At 39.9% G+C, this 20277-nt stretch overlaps 1 pseudogene, 1 gene segment (V, D, J or C) and 1 further gene; 1 reads left to right on the top strand and 2 right to left on the bottom strand.

The window, feature by feature from the left end:
- Igk (immunoglobulin kappa chain complex) overlaps positions 1-20277 on the bottom strand; it is a 3171119-nt gene that overhangs the window by 2500165 nt on the left and 650677 nt on the right.
- Positions 5885-6609, bottom strand: Igkv2-112 (immunoglobulin kappa variable 2-112). The segment is given in 2 exon segments: positions 5885-6195; positions 6561-6609. Coding segments are annotated over 2 exon segments (360 nt in total).
- On the top strand, positions 11219-15665 carry Gm4873 (predicted gene 4873; annotated as a pseudogene).

Genomic DNA, 20277 nt, shown 5'->3' with positions numbered 1-20277 from the left:
ACTTTGGAGTTTCTTTAGGTCCCATTTGTCAATTCTCCATCTTACAGCACAAGCCATTACTGTTCTGTTCAGGAATTTTTCCCCTGTGCCCATATCTTCAAGGATTTTCCCCACTTTCTCCTCTATTAGTTACAGTGTCTCTGGTTTTATGTGAAGTTCCTTGATCCACTTAGATTTCACCTTAGTACAAGTTGATAAGTATGGATCAATTCGCATTCTTCTACATGATAACAACCAGTTGTGCCAGCACCAATTGTTGAAAATGCTGTCTTTCTTCCACTGGATGGTTTTGGATCCCTTGTTGAAGATCAAGTGACCATAGGTGTGTGGGTTCATTTCTGGGTCTTCAATTCTATTCCATTGGTCCACTTGTCTGTCTCTATACCAGTACCATGCAGTTTTGATCACAATTGCTCTGTAGTAAAGCTTTAGGTCAGGCATGGTGATTCCACCAGAGGTTCTTGTATCCTTGAGAAGAGTTTTTGCTATCCTCGGTTTTTTGTTATTCCAGATGAATTTGCAAATTGCTCCTTCTAATTCCTTGAAGAATTGAGTTGGAATTTGATGGGGATTGCATTGAATCTGTAGATTGCTTTAGGCAAGATAGCCATTTTTACAATGTTGATCCTGCCAATCCATGAGCATGGAAGATCTTTCCATCTTCTGAGATCTTCTTTAATTTCTTTCTTTAGGGACTTGAAGTTTTTATCATACAGATCTTTCACTTCCTTCGATAGAGTCACGCCGAAATATTTTATATTATTTGTGACTATTGAGAAGGTTGTTGTTTCCCTAATTTCTTTCTCAGCCTGTTTATTCTTTTTGTAGAGAAAGGCCATTGACTTGTTTGAGTTAATTTTATATCCAGCTACTTCACCAAAGCTGTTTATCAGGTTTAGGAGTTCTCTGGTAGAATTTTTAGGGTCACTTATATATACTATCATATCATAAGCAAAAAGTGATATTTTGACTTCCTCTTTTCCAATTTGTATCCCCTTGATCTCCTTTTGTTGTTGAATTGCTCTGGCTAATACTTCAAGTACTATGTTGAAAAGGTAGGGAGGAAGTGGGCAGCATTGTCTAGTCCCTGATTTTAGTGGGATTGCTTCCAGCTTCTCTCCATTTACTTTGATGTTGGCTACTGGTTTGCTGTAGATTGCTTTTATCATGTTTAGGTATTGGCCTTGAATTCCTGATCTAAAGTGATGATCATGTGGTTTTTGTCTTTGAGTTTGTTTATATAATGGATTACATTGATGGATTTTCGTATATTAAACCATCCCTGCATCCCTGGAATAAAACCTACTTGGTCAGGATGAATGATTGCTTTAATGTGTTCTTGGATTCGGTTAGCGAGAATTTTATTAAGGATTTTTGCATCGATGTTCATAAGAGAAATTGGTCTGAAGTTCTCTATCTTTGTTGGATCTTTCTGTGGTTTAGGTATCAGAGTAATAGTGGCTTCATAAAATGAGTTGGGTAGAGTACCTTCTACTTCTATCTTGTGAAAAAGTTTGTGCAGAACTGGAATTAGATCTTCTTTGAAGGTCTGATAGACTCTGCACTAAACCCGTCTGGTCCTGGGCTTTTTTTTGGCTGGGAGGCTATTAATAACTGCTTCTATTTCTTTAGGGGATATGAGACTGTTTAGAAGGTCAACTTGATCCTGATTCAACTTTGGTACCTGGTATCTGTCCAGAAATTTGTCCATTTCGTCCAAGTTTTCTAGTTTTGTTGAGTATATCCTTTTGTAGAAGGATCTGATGGTGTTTTGGATTTCTTCAGGATCTGTTGTTATGTCTCCCTTTTCATTTCTGATTTGTTAATTAGGATTTTGTCCCTGTGCCCTCTAGTGAGTCTAGCTAAGGGTTTATCTATCTTGTTGATTTTCTTAAAGAACCAACTCCTAGTTTGGTTAATTCTTTGAATAGTTCTTCTTGTTTCCACTTGGTTGATTTCACCCCTTAGTTTGATTATTTCCTGCCGTCTACTCCTCTTGGGTTAATTTGCTTTCTTTTTTTCTAGAGCTTTTAGATGTGTTGTCAAGCTGCTAGTATGTGCTCTCTCCCGTTTCTTCTTGGAGGCACTCAGAGCTATGAGTTTCCCTCTTAGAAATGCTTTCATTGTGTCCCATAGGTTTGGGTACGTTGTGGCTTCATTTTCACTAAACTCTAAAAAGTCTTTAATTTCTTTCTTTATTCCTTCCTTGACCAAGGTATCATTGAGAAGAGTGTTGTTCAGTTTCCACATGAATGTTGGCTTTCTGTTATTTATTTTGTTATTGAAGATCAGCCTTAGTGCATGGTGATCTGATAGGATACATGGGACAATTTCAATATTTTTGAATCTGTTGAGGCCTGATTTGTGACCTATTATGTGGTCAATTTTGGAGAAGGTACCATGAGGTGCTGAGAAGAAGGTATATCCATTTGTTTTAGGATAAAATGTTCTGTAGATATCTGTCAGGTCCATTTGTTTCATCACTTCTGTTAGTTTCAGTGTGTCCCTGTTTAGTTTCTGTTTCCATGATCTGTCCATTGGTGAAAGTGGTGTGTTCAAGCCTCCCACTATTATTGTGTGAGGTGAAATTTGTGCTTTGAGATTTACTAAAGTTTCTTTAGTGAATGTGGCTGCCCTTGTATTTGGAGCATAGATATTCAGAATTGAGAGTTCCTCTTGGAGGATTTTACCTTTGATGAAAATGAAGTGTCCCTCCTTGTCTTTTTTGATGACTTTGGGTTGGAAGTCAATCTTATCAGATATTAGGATGGCTACTCCAGCTTGTTTCTTCATACCATTTGCTTGGAAAATTGTTTTCCAGCCTTTCATTCTGAGGTAGTGTCTATCTTTTTCTCTGAGATAACTTTCCTGTAAGCAGCAAAATGTTGGGTCTTGTTTGTGTAGCCAGTTTGTTAGTCTATGTCTTTTTATTGGGGAGTTTAGACCATTGATGTTAAGAGATATTAAGGAAAAGTAATTGTTGCTTCCTGTTATTTTTGTTGTTAAAGTTGGCATTCTGTTCTTGTGGCTGTCTTCTTTTAGGTTTGTTGAGGGATTACCTTCTTGTTTTTTCTAGGGTGTTGTTCCCGTTCTTGTATTGGTTTTTTTCTGTTATTATCCTTTGAAGGGCTGGATTTGTGGAGAGATAATGTGTGAATTTGGTTTTGTCGTGGAATACTTTGGTTTCTCCATCTATGGTAATTGAGAGTTTGGCTGGGAATAGTAGCCTGGGCTGGAATTTGTGTTCTCTTAGTGTCTGTATAACATCTGTTCAGGCTCTTCTGGCTTTCATAGTCTCTGGTGAAAAATCTGGTGTAATTCTGAGAGGCTTGCCTTTATATGTTACTTGACCTTTTTCCCTTACTGCTTTTAGTATTCTATCTTTATTTAGTGCATTTGTTGTTCTGACTATTATGTGTTGGGAGGAATTTCTTTTCTGGTCCAGTCTATTTGGAGTTCTGTAGGCTTCTTGTATGTTCATAGGCATCTCATTCTTTAGATTTGGGAAGTTTTCTTCAATAATTTTGTTGAAAATGTTTGCTGGACCTTTGAGTTGAAAAATCTTCATTCTCATCCACTCCTATTATCCGTAGGTTTGGTCTTCTTATTGTGTCCTGGATTTCCTGGATATTTTGAGTTAGGATCTTTTTGCATTTTCCATTTTCTTTTATTGTTGTGCCGATGTTCTCTATGGAATCTACTGCACCTGAGATTCTCTCTTCCATCTCTTGTATTCTGTTGCTGATGCTCAAATCTATGGTTTCAGATTTCTTTCCTAGGGTTTCTATCTCCAGTGTTGCCTCGCTTTGAGTTTTCTTTATTGTGTCTACTTCCCGTTTTAGGTCTAGTATGGTTTTGTTCATTTCCATCACCTGTTTGTATGTTTTTTCCTCTTTTGCTGTAAGGACTACTACCTGTTTGATTGTGTTTTCCTGTTTTTCTTTAAGGACTTGTAACTCTTTAGCAGTGTTCTCCTGTATTTCTTTAAGTGATTTATTAAAGTCCTTCTTGATGTCCTCTACCATCATCATGAGATATGCTTTTAAATCTAGTTCTAGGTTTTCGGGTGTGTTGGGGTGCCCTGGACTGGGCAAAGTGGGAGTGCTGGGTTCTGATGATGGTGAGTGGTCTTGGTTCCCGTTAGTAAGATTCCTACGTTTACCTTTCGCCATCTGGTAATCTCTGGAGTTAGTAGTTTTAGTTGACTCTGTTTAGAGATTGTTCTTCTGGTGATTCTGTTACCGTCTATCAGCAGACCTGGGAGACAGATTCTCTCCTCTGAGTTTCAGTGTTCAGAGCACTCTCTGCTGGCAAGCTCTCTTACAGGGAAGGTGCGCAGATATCTTGTATTTGGACCTCCTCCTGGCTGAAGAAGAAGGCCCAAAACAGGACCTTTCTCATAAGCTGTGTTGCTTTGGCAGTTCCCAGAAGCTGTCACCTTCTGTGGTGCAGACTCTCACCTATGCAGACTAAATTCCTAAGTTCCTTGGAGTCCCGGAACCAAGATGGCGACCACTGCTCCTGAGGCTGTGGCCGCCTCCCAAGCCAGGCAGACACCTGTCCTCTGGTCTGGAGGGTGGTCGGCTGTCTACGGCCAGCAAAGGGTGCTGCCTCAGCGGCTCTGTGCTTCTGCCTGTCCCAGAAGCTGTCCGGTTCTCTGGCGCACCCTCTCACCTGTTCAGACTAATTTCCTAAGTTCCGCGGGTCCCGGAACAAGATCGAGTCTTTTTTTTTTATTACGTATTTTCCTCAATTATATTTCCAATGCTATCCTAAAAGTCCCCCATGCCCTCCCCCCCAATCCCCTACCCACCCATTCCCACTTTTTCACTGGCATTCCCCTGTATTAGGGTATATAAAGTTTGCGTGTCCAATGGGCCTCTCTTTCCAGTGATGGCCGACTAGGCCATCTTTTGATACATATGCAGCTAGAGTCAAGAGCTACAGGGTACTGCTTAGTTCATAATGTTGTTGCACCTGCAGGGTTGCAGATCTCTTTAGCTCCTTGGATTCTTTCTCTAGCTCCTCCATTGGGGGCCCTGTGATCCATCCAATAGCTGACTGTGAGCATCCACTTATGTGTTTGCTAGGCCCTGGCCAAGTCTTACAAGAGACAGCTATATCAGGGTCCTTTCAGCAAACGTTTGCTAGTGACATGGCTATTTATTTATTTATTTATTTACTTATTTATTTGGTGTACATTTACCAAGGATTACCCCATGACATAAAATAAAGATGACTAGTGCCTCTAGGACATTTTCTGGAGAGTTGGAATATCCCTATCTATTCATTTATTATGTTGGAAATGGATCTGTGTTATGAGAGGGTGGAAAGGGTGGGAGACAGAAATATCTAAACAATATCAAGCATTTCCATAACACATGTGTCTGACAACTTAAAGGCCAAAAGCAAACAACAATAACTGCAAATAAAAAATGAACTTAAAAATGACTTTGGGTGACATAGGTCAGCATCAAACTTTACTATGATGCCATCATTTGTAATGAAAATTACCTATTCATGGATATAAAGTCCAGAAAGTGAAAATAGTCTTACCATTCAGTCTTCCATTTTTATTCCATTTTTGTCTTCCCTTCCTTCACCTGTTACTTACACTATACCAAAAAATGACACAGTAGACAGGTAGTACCTGTCATGGAGAACATCTCAATTTATACTTTTCTAAACTCTCAGCTATAAATAATTCTGGGTTCTTCTGCTCTTCTCCCTGTCTTCCTCCTGATCTTTATACATTAACTTCTTCTCCTCCTCCTCCTTTTATCTAAATGTAAACATTTGTTCTGATGCTCTCAAGACAAGTCACACATTTGACAGCTGGGCATCCCCATCTCGGTGGTTTTTGTTCAGGGCTCTATCACTGTGGAGGATACTCTACAAGTTGTTGACAGTAATACACACCCACATCCTCAGCCTTCACTCTACTGATTTCCAGGGTGAAATCTGTTCCTGACCCACTGCCACTAAACCGGTCTGAGACTCCTGATGCACGGGTGGACATCAAATAGATCAGGAGCTGAGGAGATTGTCCTGGTCTCTGCAGAAACCAATTCAAGTATGTCTTCCCATCCTTATATAGGAGACTCTTACTAGACCTGCAGGAGATGGAAACTGATTCTCCAGAAGTGACAGGATTGGAGAGTTCATCCTGGGTTATCACAATATCCCCACTGACTCCTGAAAGGAGAGAAATGAAAGGTATGCACAAACACAATGGTATTTTCATATGATTTTTCCTTCCTCTATTTATTTCCTACTTATTGTGTTCATGACTTTCATTAACATTTCAAAAATGCTCAACATAAAATACCTATGTAAAGAGAGCATATAAACTCTCTAGGAATCATCTGGGCCATCAGCTTTGGTAGTTGTAAGGATAGCCACAAAAGTCTAGGTTCATCCAGGACACCTCAGTGATACATGCCTGTCAAGCAAAACTAGTATTCTCAGGAATGAACAGCACCTGAATCTACATCTGCATCAGAAGGATCCAGAAATCCCCACCTGCCATTTTCTTCTTCTTTATCTAATTCTGTACTAACCAGAGATCCAGAACATAAGCACCCCCAGGAACTGAAGAGAGCACCTCATTCTGAGAACTTGGTGTGAAGAGTTCTGATTATTCGAGGAAGGAAGAGGGCTAGCTTTTGTCTTGTACTTGCAGAGAGAAGTGGACCCTAGGGAGCATTATGCAAATCCATTGGTCAGTGCAGCTGTATGAAAAGTACTAAGTGTAAGTAAAACCCATTCTTATGTGTGGAGTACCATCAATTGTCTCATGTGTTTTTAAAGAAACAGATAGAATTTCTATTGCCTATAGAATAGGGTAGGTGGTTGAAAATGACTGCTGTATCTTGAAATAATCATTTTAGTGAGAAGTTAGTAACTATATCCTGTAATGACAAGGAGACAAAAGTAACAAAAGAAGTAAAATTAATGCCCTTCTTAAAGGAAAGGTAAGCATGGGAGAAATTTTTTTTTCAAAAATATAGGTATGAAAATTCTGTGCAACAAGTCACACTATCTATTACTAATACTACCCTATTGTACATCAATGTGCTTGCCACATTAATCAGAGTCTTTAGAATTTCTTATGATGCAGTAATTAAGTTGTCTCAAGTGGCTAAGGCCCTTGCCTCTAAACCTTGTCTCCTGAGTTTGATACCCAGAACTCACAAGATCAATTACCCAAGTTTTTCCTCTGATCACCATTCTACCATATCAGGCATGTGCACATATACACAGACAGAATATAAAAGGAAAGGTGGTGTTAACGAATGTCCTATGGGTAATGAGATTCAGTGTACTGCCAACATTTCTTCTACTTTCGTTTTTGAATATTTTTTGAGAGGTCTACTAAAATCTATTTTTCTCTTAATACAGAATCTTTCATGGATGTTATGCATAACTCCTTTGTGGCATTTCAATTGCTTGCTTGGTAGGAAGTTGGAACAGACACAACTCACAGTTCAACAGTGTTTTCTGTGCACTACAATAAGCGAATTGTGGTCCATTGAATTTAACGCATCACTGAAGTCTTTGCTTGTGATTTTTCTTTTATAAATCACGATTAAAATATGTGCTATAGGCAAGGCATGATGTGTCAGGTCTGGGACAAGAAGCAAATTTTAGATCTATATCGGTTTGATCATGGTACTGCAATATGAGAAACCCAAGAATCTCACAGACCTAATAAGCACCATGGAGATTTGAATTATGAAAAAAATAGCACTGATATTCCTAATCATTTTTCTTTCTAATATTACCTGTAAAATAATATTTTCTCCAAACATTCTTTGAAATTCCTAAATGTTGAGATTATCATTTTATGATGAGAATGTTCAAAAACCTTTTGTATGACATTAAAATAACTTCTTTTAATTTGTCTAACTCTAACTTAATTCATGAAAGTTTCTAATTGTCTTTTTTATAATACTTTTATAATATGTAATATTGTGAAATATATTAAAAATCTATAAAGTATTAAAAATTACTTTTAGTCAAAAATAATAATTATTTTTGTTCTTTTTATACTAAAAACATTATAGTACTTATTCTGAAATTTTCTATATTGCTTATGGTACAAAAATAATAAACTAACCTGGAGCCACAAGTATACACAGCACAGTGGACAATGGGGTTTCATTATTTGATATTTTTGTCACTGAGATATATAAAAAATTAATGCCTCTGTGTCACATTTCACATATGATTGTGGTGCTATGTTAGCTTGATGGATTTACAATTTTTGTGCATTTAATATATATTTACTTAAAAAATAAATTGAACACAGTAACAGGGCTCTACATAACACTATTTCACAAGTACAACCCATGACACCATTTTATCTAAACTATTGGTAACTAAAATGATAAGTTAACAGATAAAGAGCATGTTGTATCTCAAAAAAAACCAATGTTTAAAGCTACAAAAATATTTGTCTCAGATAAGAATGAAAATGTTATAATGCATTATATTGTCATTTAGAGAGAACTGTTTGTCCACCAATTTGGAGTGATAAAAAATAAATTAAGAAAGAGTTGCTCATTAGTTGAGGCACCAGTACAAAACTGCATTCTCCAAATATTGGGATAGAGCATTAATAATGTCATTTCCAACTGATGATTTACTTCTTTAATTTTTGGGATTGCATCTTATGTAAATGATCTCGAGCCCTTTTGTTTTAAATACAGTGTCAGGAGAAGAGATCACATTTGTTGTCCCTTCTCTGAGTTTCTTTTGTCTCCATTTGTTAGTCACATGATGTAATGTTGACAGTGATAGACATCTATGAAACTTCTCTAGATACAGATTTTCTATTTCTTCTGAGGCTATGCCAGTGCCTGGCAAATACATAAGTGGATGCTTACAGTCATCTATTGGATGGAACACAGGGCCCCTAATGATGGAGCTAGAGAAAGTACCCAAGGAACTAAAGGGGTCTGCAACCCTATAAGAGAATCAACAACATGAACTAGCCAGTAACCCCCCATGAACTTTGTTTCTAGTTCCATATGTAGCAAAGGATGACCTAGTTGGCCATCCAGGGAAAGGAGAGGCCCTTGGTCCTGCGAAGATCATATGCCCCAGTACAGGGGAATGCCAGGGGCAGGGAGCAGGAGTGGGTGGGTTGGGGAGCAGGGCAGGGGGAGGGTTTAGGAGACTTTGGGGATAGCATTTGAAATGTAAATGAAGAAAATATCTAATGAAAAAATTTAAAAAAATACATTTGAAAGCAGAAGATCCAAATTTGTTAATCTCAAACATATCAAGACATCCAGAGTAGATGTTCTTTGCTCCATACAACCGATGACTCCTGGTTTTTTAATCCTTACTTCTACCAGTCCATGTGTCTTTATCAAAATTTTATGGATATTGAGTATATCTTCTTAATTTCATGTTAATTAACATGGGTATATATCTGAGAAGTGTTAGTCCAGATGTGCTGGTGATGGTAGGAAGTTGACAATAGATAGCATCATCAGCAATATGTGTCATATACTGAAAAGTACAAAAGACATTAATTTTTCAGAGATCCTAAACCACTTTCCATTGCCTTTTTTTGAAGACTCATTGCTGCTGAAACTTTTCCAGAAAACAAGATCCTAATTTGCATTTCCATAAAGAAACATGTCATGCACATGCTGCTTGTAAAGGCTGCACTAATTTTTATAAATAATCCGTTTGTATCTCAGATTGTAATTTTGTTTTTTAGATTGTACTTCCATTACAAAACATCTTTCTGCCATTTTTGCCTTCAAAACTCTTTTAGAAATCCCAATTCCCTGCTGCCTGTATATATATGAATGAAAATAACTGTTTCTTATAGAATTTTTCCTACCAATAGATTTGAAAATCCACCAGAAACTTCACATCAATCAAATATATAATCAATATATAATCAGTATTAGTATTGTTTCAGTTAGATGGCCGTATCAGCATCCCCACCCTCATCTACAAGGCCAGGTCTGAGGAATACATGACTGTCTAACCCATAATTTCATTGACTGTTGAGTCCGTATATCTAGGCAAAGAGCTGCAGACAATCCCATTAATGAGCTGGTTATTTGCTATAATATAAATTCTAAAGTGTGTTGAGGTTCCCTGATTCTCATGTCTATAGTTTCTTCTGTTTTGTTATCTGAATAATGATACAACCCAAAGTACTACAGTTTGGGAAACTCTGTTTCCATGTAATCAATCAAGAATAGTTAGCTGTTCCTATGTAGCTGAGGCAAAAGAGCGTTTTCTGCTGATACCATAATAAACTTTTGCCAACTTCCTGGCTTGCCTGGCATGTGATGGTGACCCTTTCTCCCAGAGATCCAGACAGGGAGGCTGGTGTCTGGGTCATCCTAATGTCACATCTGGTACCTAAGATTTTAAAATTAAAAATATATCCCATTACAATTAATCCTGCTAGAAGAGAAGTGTTGTGGAGACCAGGCTGCACTGACCACATTCTTATGAAAAAATTTTCAGTAATGTCTTCATTACCTATACTCCAGAGCAGCAGTAGCTCCAGAAGCTGAGTGGGAGCTGTCATGTCTGTGTGTGACCTGTGTGAGCCTGATTCTAGACAGGGTGTCACCTGAATATGAAGAAATCCCTCCAGGAAATGGGCTGTGCTCTGGGTACAGGCAAATCACCAAAGACTGGGCACAGCCTCAGGACCAGTCAAGTTAGTGACTCATTACAGACCAGTGGTTCTCTTTGTATTGGACCAGAGAGAAAGTACAGGTTTGTTTTTCAGGAATGTGCTTCCCTTTGAACAACAAATAATGACACCAATATATGTGTTGTAGCTCATTTAGATTTCTGCCATGTTCAATGTAGAATTACATTTACATTTTAGTGGAGAGGGGCACAAATTGTGTGGTGAAAGAAACATGTGAACATGAATGTAGAAACAACACAATGGGAGTTATAGCCATAGTGGTGTGCAGAGTATATCCCCACTTGGAGTAAAGATATGATGAACTTAGTGTGAGTTTGCATGAAGAGTTGAATGGGAAGAGTTTTACAGTTACAGGCAACCATTGTGAAAGAGATAGAGATTAGTCAGGGTGAGAATTACGTGACAACTAGGTTTAAAAATGATGATGGACATGGGAGAGATGTCAGAAAATCTTTGTAGGTAGATCTATAAAGAAATTGATTGGCATGAAAGTCAATCAAAAGAGTGACTTGGGGTGGTGGCAGCCTGGTGGACTCTGTTGATGCAGTAATCATTGATCATTGCAGATGCCCTCACATTCCACCTTGGATTCCTTGGATATAGACAGACTCTGAGTTGCTTTTCCCAGCAAAAGAGAAAGATGTGGAAAGCCTCTGCAGGCCATGCTGTTTCCATCACACAGGATGATAGGAGAGCAGATGACTGGGAGACTGACCCTGATTTTGTGAATTATGTAAGTGAGAAGGAACAGAGATGGTGTGCCAAAACAGTTCAGGGATCAGGCACCAGGAACACATCAACATTCACAAGCTTCAAGAGAATGTCTTCCAAGAACACCAGACACTCAAGGAGAAGGAGCTGGAAATGGGACCTAAGACTTTTTCACGGATATAGTGGGAAGTCCACTGTGGAGCAGGATAGGATAGACAGATATGCTGTAGGCATTGAGTACCAGTCAAAGCTTTCCAAGCATTGCCTACAAGTGGACCCATTCTGGGGCTTCAGAGGCAAGTCTGGTGTCCAGATGGACAGGGTGGATCAGTCTACTGTAGGCTTTGAATATCAGGGGAAGACAGAGAAGAATGCTTACCAGAAAGACTACTCTAGTGGTTTTAAGGTGTTCAAGCTGACTGTGCAGACAAGAGTGCTATGGTCTTTGACTCCCAGAGCAAGGATGGAGAAGCATGAGTCACATAAAGGCTACTCCAAAGATTTTGGTGGCGAATATGGGATTGACAAGGACAAGGTGGATAAAAGCGCTGTGGGCTTTGAGTATCAAGGCAAAACAGAGAAGCACAAATCTCAAAAAGATATGTAATTTTTTTTTGGAAGAAAGTTTGTTGTCCAGACAGACAGACAGGACAAGTGTGCCCTTGGCTGGGACCATCAGGAGAAGCAGCAGCTGCATGAATCCCCAAACGACTATGCCAAAGGATTTGGAGGGAAGTACAGGGTACAGAAGGATCAGATGGACAAGAACTCATTCACCTTTGCAGAAATGGTCCAGGTGCTGTCGCTGTCTGTGTATCTGATTGTCCCCATTGAGGCTGTAACCTGCAAAACCAGTGATATTTGTGCTAATTTTGAAAACCTGGCAAAGGGAAGAGGACAGGAGGACAGGCAGAAGGCAGAAACTGAGAGAGTTCAGAAGATGGCCAAAGAAAGTCAGGAGTAGGAAAAGGTGTGAAGCAATCTGGAAGAGCAAGCCAGAGGCATTGAGCTCTCCTTTGACCCTGATGACATCATCACCAACATAGAAATGATTGGCGATATCTGGTGATTTGGGGTGTGCAAGGGCAGATACAGGCTTTTCCAGGCCAATTATGTGGAGCTGCAGCAATAGGGAGGCCACAAAGAGCCTACCTGCACCAGCACAGAGTTCACACTATAGAGCATATGAGTTTGTTTGAATTGGTTTTTGCTTCCGTTTCTGTTTTTTTTTTCTTTTTCCAAAGGAGGGAAATATTCATATTGACTTTATATTTAATATGTCTGCTGATGCTTCGGGTCATGTCCTGCAACGGAATTTGTTAATGTCTGATGATCACTTTCACAGAGAACATGGGTGATGGCTTTCATCCATCTCAGGTGTTTTAGTTTTGCCAAGCTGACTGGTATATAGGCACTTCAGGGGTTGCACTTCTCTTGAGGTTGGTGGTACATGTGTCATTGTGCCTATCCCTAACCCTATGGCAGCCGGGATCCCAGAATGGAGACAGTGTTCCTGGATGTCCACTCAGTGAGGAGGCTCTTTTGGGTTCAGTGTTTGGAAAAAGAGGAAAGGGGGCCAAAGGAAATTGAGGTCCCAGAGCATTGATACTGTGAGGGAAGTCTTATCTGTAAGTCCTGACCACTTAAGCCAGGGCCTCAAGCTTCCTTTACATCATTTCCTCATCTCAGCTCATCTTTGTACCTCTCCTGATTCTCTAGTCCTGGTTGGCCCCTTTCTCCTGCCTTGCCCTGACATGTTACCTTCTCCCATCACATTTAAAGTCTATAGCAAAAAGTACATTTCAGACATGTGCTGGCAGCTAATCCTGGGCTAGGCCTGCAACATGGGAGGCTTCGGAGGGTGGGTCTTGGACCTGCTCATGACCCCTGAGCAGCCTGCAATGTGCTGTGTGTGGCCAGCCACTTAGTTGGGCATGCTTCACCTGCAAACTTCCAGAGGCATGCTCCCTCTGGGGTGCTGTGCTCTTTTTACCAAATGTACTGGCTAGTTTTGTGTCAACTTGACACAGCTGGAGTTATCACAGAGAAAGGAGCTTCAGTTGAGGAAATGCCTCCATGAGATCCAACTGTAAGGTACTTTCTCAATTAGTGATCAAGGGGGAAAGGCCCCTTGTGGGTGGGACCATCTCTGGGCTGGTAGTCTTGGTTTTATAAGAGAGCAGGCTGAGCAAGCCAGGGGAGGCAAGCCAGTAAAGAACATCCCTCCATGGCCTCTGCATCAGCTTCTGCTTCCTGACCTGCTTGAGTTCCAGTCCTGACTTCCTTGGTGATGAACAGCTGTATGGAAGTGTAAGCTGAATAAACCCTTTCCTCCCCAACTTGCTTCTTGGTCATGATGTTTGTGCAGGAATAGAAACCCTGACTAAGACAAATTGGTACCAGCAGAGTGGGGTATTCCTGTGACAACCTGACCATGTTTTGGGGAGGTCTGTGGAAGGACTTTGGAATTTGGGCTTGAAGATCCATCCGTTGTTAAGAGCTCTGTCAGATGTTGTGAAGGAGCTTGGAAGATAATGTTGAGAACAGTGCCGAAGATGGAGGTCTGGTTTGTGAAATTTCAGAGGGAAAATTAAAGACTCTTTTCAGGGCCATTGCTGTTTTGATTGTGAGGATTCTGTAGTTCTGGTTAGCTGGGGCTGAAGAATCAGCTGTGATTAACAAGATACCAGAACTACCAAAGCAAAAACTTTGCATTACTGGGACTATTGATGCTGGTTAGCTGAAGCTAAGAAATTAGCGGTGATTAAGAAGAGACCAGCATCATTGAGGTGACATCTTCTGGGAAGTGTTTTCTGAAAGCACAAAGACGCTGTGTTCCAGAGATAGCCAAGGTTGTACTCCTGCTGCAGTGGGACTTGGTAATGTGTAAGGGTCACCCAGGTGGTACTGGTTTTGAAGGCATGAAGGGGTCACGCAGAGCAGCTGAGGCTTGGCACTGTGAGAGGCCATGGAAGGCATTGGTGAAGATGCAGCCTCAGTTGCAATTGACGGCCCAGGACTGAAGGGGTCATGCAGTGTTTTGGAGATGCCAGTACCATGAGATGACCACCAAGAGCAGCCGCAGCAGTGGAGTCCAGGCATCTGGAGCCTAGAGGATGACGTGTGTGCTACAAAGTGCATGGCTGGAGAAGTGACCCAAGCCCTTGGAGGAGCCCAGAAGATTGTGAGTTGGATCCCAGACATTGGATGGTTAGAGATTGACTTTTGCTTTTGATTGTGACTGTGCTCTGATATTTTCCCTCTTGAAGGAAGAAACTATTTTAGTGGAGCCCACAGTTAAGATATTTTTAATTGTAAAAAAAGACTTTGGATTTTAGAAGATACTGGACATTTTAAAGGGATTGACTTTTAATATGTAAAGACTGTGGGACTTTTAAAGTTGTTTAGATCTTGGGGATGAATAAGAAATTAAGGGTTGAGGCTTACTAGTGATGTGTTTGTGTGTCAAGTTGACAAGGGGTCAATTGTACTGGCTAGTTTTGTGTCAACTTGACACAGCTGGAGTTATCACAGAGAAAGGAGCTTCAGTTGAGGAAATGCCTCCATGAGATCCAACTGTAAGGCACTTTCTCAATTAGTGATCAAGGGGGAAAGGCCCCTTGTGGGTGGGACCATCTCTGGGCTGGTAGTCTTGGTTTTATAAGAGAGCAGGCTGAGCAAGCCAGGGGAGGCAAGCCAGTAAAGAACATCCCTCCATGGCCTCTGCATCAGCTTCTGCTTCCTGACCTGCTTGAGTTCCAGTCCTGACTTCCTTGGTGATGAACAGCAGTATGGAAGTGTAAGCCAAATAAACCCTTTCCTCCCCAACTTGCTTCTTGGTCATGATGTTTGTGCAGGAATAGAAATCCTGACTAAGACACCAAATATGTTCAATTATAGTCAGCTGATATTTTGATGTGGCTGAAAACAAGACTGAGTGAACTGATGCTCTAAACTGGGTGCCTCCTCTGATTCCTTGAGCAACTGTACCTAAGATGCTTTCAAATGTCTGAGACACCAGGAAGTTTGGGCCCCAATGGTTATGCATGGTTAGCCAACCAGCATGTCCTTGTAAACGTGTCTCTGCCTTTGGGACACATGAAGATCAATGCCTGTTTTCTCCCCGTGATGTGCTTGTCTGCAGAATTCTTGCCTTTCCATTGTTATGATGGGTGCTATATAAATTATCATCTGGAATTCTGTAGCACACCTCATAGGTAAGGAATTTTTTTAAATTAAATATTCAGAATAAACTTTTCTTGATTCAAAAAAGAGTAACTTGGAAATATGTTGTCATAGTGTTCACATTCAGAAATATAACAATATTTCAGCAATAGAGAAAAAAATGCATGTTGTTTTAATTATATCCATTAATATGAATATATTTCATGTACTGACACCATACATGTAGGTTTTGATTAAGCATTAAAATTATGCTCACAAATATATAGTCTATCAAAATTGCAATGTATTTCACAGCTGGCAGCAACATCTAGGAAAAATATTGTAGATGATATATCAAATGTTTTGCATTTGGATACTACCCTGAATAATACTGAAAAATATAATTAAGTTGTTAACGATTTGTTTTCTTATGTATATGGGTGCTTTACCTGCATGTGCCAAACATGTGTGACTCTAATACCCACAGAACTCAGAAGTTGTTGGGTCTCCTGGAACTGTAGATGTTTCAATCCATCATATAAGTTTTATATTGAGCCAACTTGTGCTGCAAGAACAAGAAATGCTCTTCACTCCTGGCGCATCTTTCCAAACAGCCCATGAAAATTATAATTTTAGCTAGATTATGCACTTTTGTAAAGATCACATTTAAATTTTTCCCCTTTCCTTTATCCATCTTTACAACTAACTCACTCCAACTACATAGTAACTTTCACGTATACAGAGGATGAATTTCACAGAAGTATGACACAGAAAATCACACACACACACACACACACACACACACAGAGAGAGAGAGAGAGAGAGAGAGAGAGAGAGAGAGAGAGAGAGAAATTAAATGACATGTATTTATTCTCTACAAAAAAAAAAAAAGAAGAGAGTTCATTAGAGTTCATTATTGCCTGGTCCCTGGTCAGGAAATCAGCTGGTGGATGTTAAGAGCCACCTGGGATAAACAAAGACTAGCATAGCAGATGGCCTTCCTGGAGGTGTCCCACCTCTTTTGTATGTCCTGCCAAGGTTGAGCTCTATGAGGCAAGGTTCAAAACAGAATTCATCCCAGTAATGCTTTTTTTTTTTTCAGGAATGTTTCTTGCAGATGATATGCCTTGCCTGTCATTATTAAATTAATATAGTAATCCCTGGGCATTAGCCAACCCTATCAATTAGATTTCCTACAGATTAACAAAAAAATGAATTTTCATGATGAATTAATGATTCTATAGAATTCCTGATTTGATTAAAATAATTTTAGGAAGAAAGCTTTAAGAGGTGGCTTTAGTTGCTTTGCTAGAAAGATGTAATGAAATTAGACTAAAAATAGAATGGGGCCACTCAACATAACAGTAAGTAAAAGCTGCATAATAAGAAATACAAGAAATCCCTTTGGTTGGCGCCAGCACCAGGTCACCTGGGCAAGGAGTCGGTGGATACCTCCAAGGTCCCTAGAGGACAGCTTCTGAGGCAGACCCCGTTTCGTGCTCCAGACATCCTGGCACCTTCCCTTCCAGAGGAGAGGTGTCCCAACCCCCCTCACCACCTGCACGGGAGGGCTTTGCCAGCGCACCAGGGAAAGCCATCTTGGTTCCCAGATCCCTCAGAGACTAGTCTGCCAAGGTGAGAGTGTTGACTACAGAAGCTAACAGCTTCAGGGACAGGCCCAGTTATGGGCCTTCATCTTCTGCCAGGAGGGAGGTCCAAATGCCAGATATTTGTGCACCTTTCCTGTAAAAGGAGAGCTTGCCTGCAGAGAGTGCTCTGGCCACTGAAACTCCGGAGAGAACTAGTCTCCCAGGTCTGCTGGTAGAGAATAACAGAATCACGAGAGGAACAAGCTCTAACCATAGACAACTATAACAACTAACTCCAGAGATTACCAGATGGTGAAAGGAAAATGCAAGAATCTTACTAACAGAAAATAGAAATCCAAAACACCATCAGATCCTTCTACAAAAGGGTTTAGTGCAGAGTTCTATCAGACCTTCAGAGAAGATTTAATTCCAGTTATTCACAAACTATTCCAGAAAACAGAAGCAGAAGATACTCTACCCAATTCATTCTTTGAAGCCACAATTACTCTGATACCTAAACCTAGACACAACAAAGATAGAGAACTTCAGACCAATTTCCCTTATGAATATTGCTGAAAAAAAATACTCAATAAAATTCTCGCTAACTGAATCCAAGAACACATCAAAACAATCATCCCTCCTGACCAAGTAGGTTTCATTCCATGGATGCAGGGATGGTTTAATATATGGAAATTCACAACGTAATCCAGTATATAAACAAACTCAAGGACAAAAACCACATGATCATATCTTTAAATGCAGAGAAAGCATTTGACAAAATCCAACACCCATTCAAGATAAAAGTCTTGGAAAGATCAGGAATTCAAGGCCCATTCCTAACCATGATAAAAGCAATCTACAGCAAACCAGTAGCCAACATCAAAGTAAATGGTGAGAAGCTGGAAGCAATCCCACTAAAATCAGGGACTAGACAAGGCTGCCCAATTTCTCCCTACTTATTCAACATACTACTTGAAGTCTTAGCCAGAGCAATTCGAAAACAAAAGGAGATCAAGGGGATACAAATTGGAAAGGAAGAAATCAAAATATCACTTTTTGCAGATGATATGATAGTATATATAAGTGACCCTAAAAATTCCAACAGAGAACTCCTAAAACTGATAAACAGCTTCAGTGAAATAGCTGGATATAAAGTTAACTCAAATAATTCAATGGCCTTTCTGTACACAACAAGGATAAACAGGCTGAGAAAGAAATTAGGGAAACAACACCCTTCTCAATAGTCACAAATAATATAAAATATCTTAATGTGACTCTAACTAAGGAAGTGAAAGATCTGTATGATAAGAACATCAAGTCTCTGAAGAAAGAAAACAAAGAAGATCTCAGAAGATAGAAAAATCTCCCATGTTCATGGATTGGAAGGATCAATATAGTAAAAATGGCTATCTTGCCAAAAGCAATTTACAGATTCAATGCAATCCCCATCAAAATTCCAACATTAAAAAAAAAAAAAAAAAAAAAAACTTAGGATAGCAAAAACTCTTCTCAAAGATAAAATAACCACTGGTGGAATCACCATGCCCGACATAAAGCTGTACTACAGAGAAATTTTGATAAAAATTTCATGGTCCTGGTATAGCAACAGACAAGTAGACCAATGGAATAGAAGTGAAGACCCAGAAATTAACCCACAACCTATGGTCACTTGATCTTTGACAAGGGAGCTAAAACCATCCAGTGGAAAAAAGACAGCATTTTCAACAAATGGTGCTGGAACAACAGATGGTTATCATGTAGAAGAATGCTAATTGATCCATTCCTATCTACTCGTACTAAGGTCAAATCTAAGTGGATCAAGGAACTCCACCTAAAACCAGAGACACTGAAACTTATAGAGGAGAAAGTGGGGAAGATTCTCGAAGATATGGGCACAGGGGAAAAATTCTTGAATAGAACAGCAATGGCTTGTGCTGTAAGATCAACAAATGAGACCTCATAAAATTGCAAAGCTTCTGTAAGGCAAAAGACACTGTCAATAAGACAAAAAGGCCACCAATAGATTGGGAAAGAATCTTTACCTATCCTAAATCAGATAGGGGACTGATATCTAATATATATATAAAGAACTCACAAAGGTGGACTCCAGAAAATGAAATAACCCAATTAAAAAGTGGGACACAGAGCTCCACAAAGAATTCTCTCAACAGAGGAATGGATACAGAAAATGTGGTACATTTACACAATGGAATACTACTCAGCTATTAAAAAAATGGATTTATGAAATTCCTAGGCAAATGGATGGATCTGGAGGGTATCATCCTGAGTGAAGTAACCCAATCACAAAGGAACTCGCACAATATGTACTCACTGATAAGTGGATATTAGCCCAGAAACTTAGGATACCCAAGATATAAGATACAACTTGCAAAACGCATGAAATTCAAGAAGAATGAAGACCAAAGTGTGGACACTTTACCCTTTCTTAGAAATGGGAACAAAACACCCATAGGAGGAGTTACAGAGACTAAATTTGGAGCTGTGACGAAGGGATGGACCATCTAGTGATTGCCATATGCAGGGATCCATCCCATAATCAGCTTCCAAATGCTGACACTATTGCATACACTAGCAAGATTTTGCTGAAAGGACCCAGATATAGCTCGCTCTTGTGAGACTATGCTGGGGCCTAGCAAACACAGAAGTGGATGATCACAGTCAGCTATTGGATGGGTCACACGGCCCCTTATGGAGGAGCTAGAGAAATTACCCAAGGAGCTAAAGGGAACTGCAACCCTATAGGTGGAACAACAATATGAACTAACCAGTACCCGAGAGCTCTTGTCTTTAGCTGCATATGTATCAAAAGATGGCCTAGTCGGCCATCACTGCAAAGAGAGGCCCATTGGACTTGCAAACTTTATATGCCCCAGTACACGGGAACGACAGGGCCAAAAAGTGGGAGTGGGTGGGTAAGGGACTGGGGGGGTGGGTATAGGGGGAACCTTTGGGATAGCATTGAAAATGTAAATGAGGAAAATACCTAATAAAAAAAAATGTTCAGCATCCTTAATCATCAGGGAAATGCAAATCAAAGCAACCCTGAGATTCCACCTCACCACTCAGAATGGCTAAGTTCAAATATTCAGGAGACAG

Source organism: Mus musculus, chromosome 6, assembly GCF_000001635.26.
Source record: "Mus musculus strain C57BL/6J chromosome 6, GRCm38.p6 C57BL/6J".
In the NCBI taxonomy this organism is placed as follows: Eukaryota; Metazoa; Chordata; class Mammalia; order Rodentia; family Muridae; genus Mus; species Mus musculus.
Note: the sequence above shows the minus strand (reverse complement) of the source record. Positions and strands in the feature narration are given on the sequence as shown.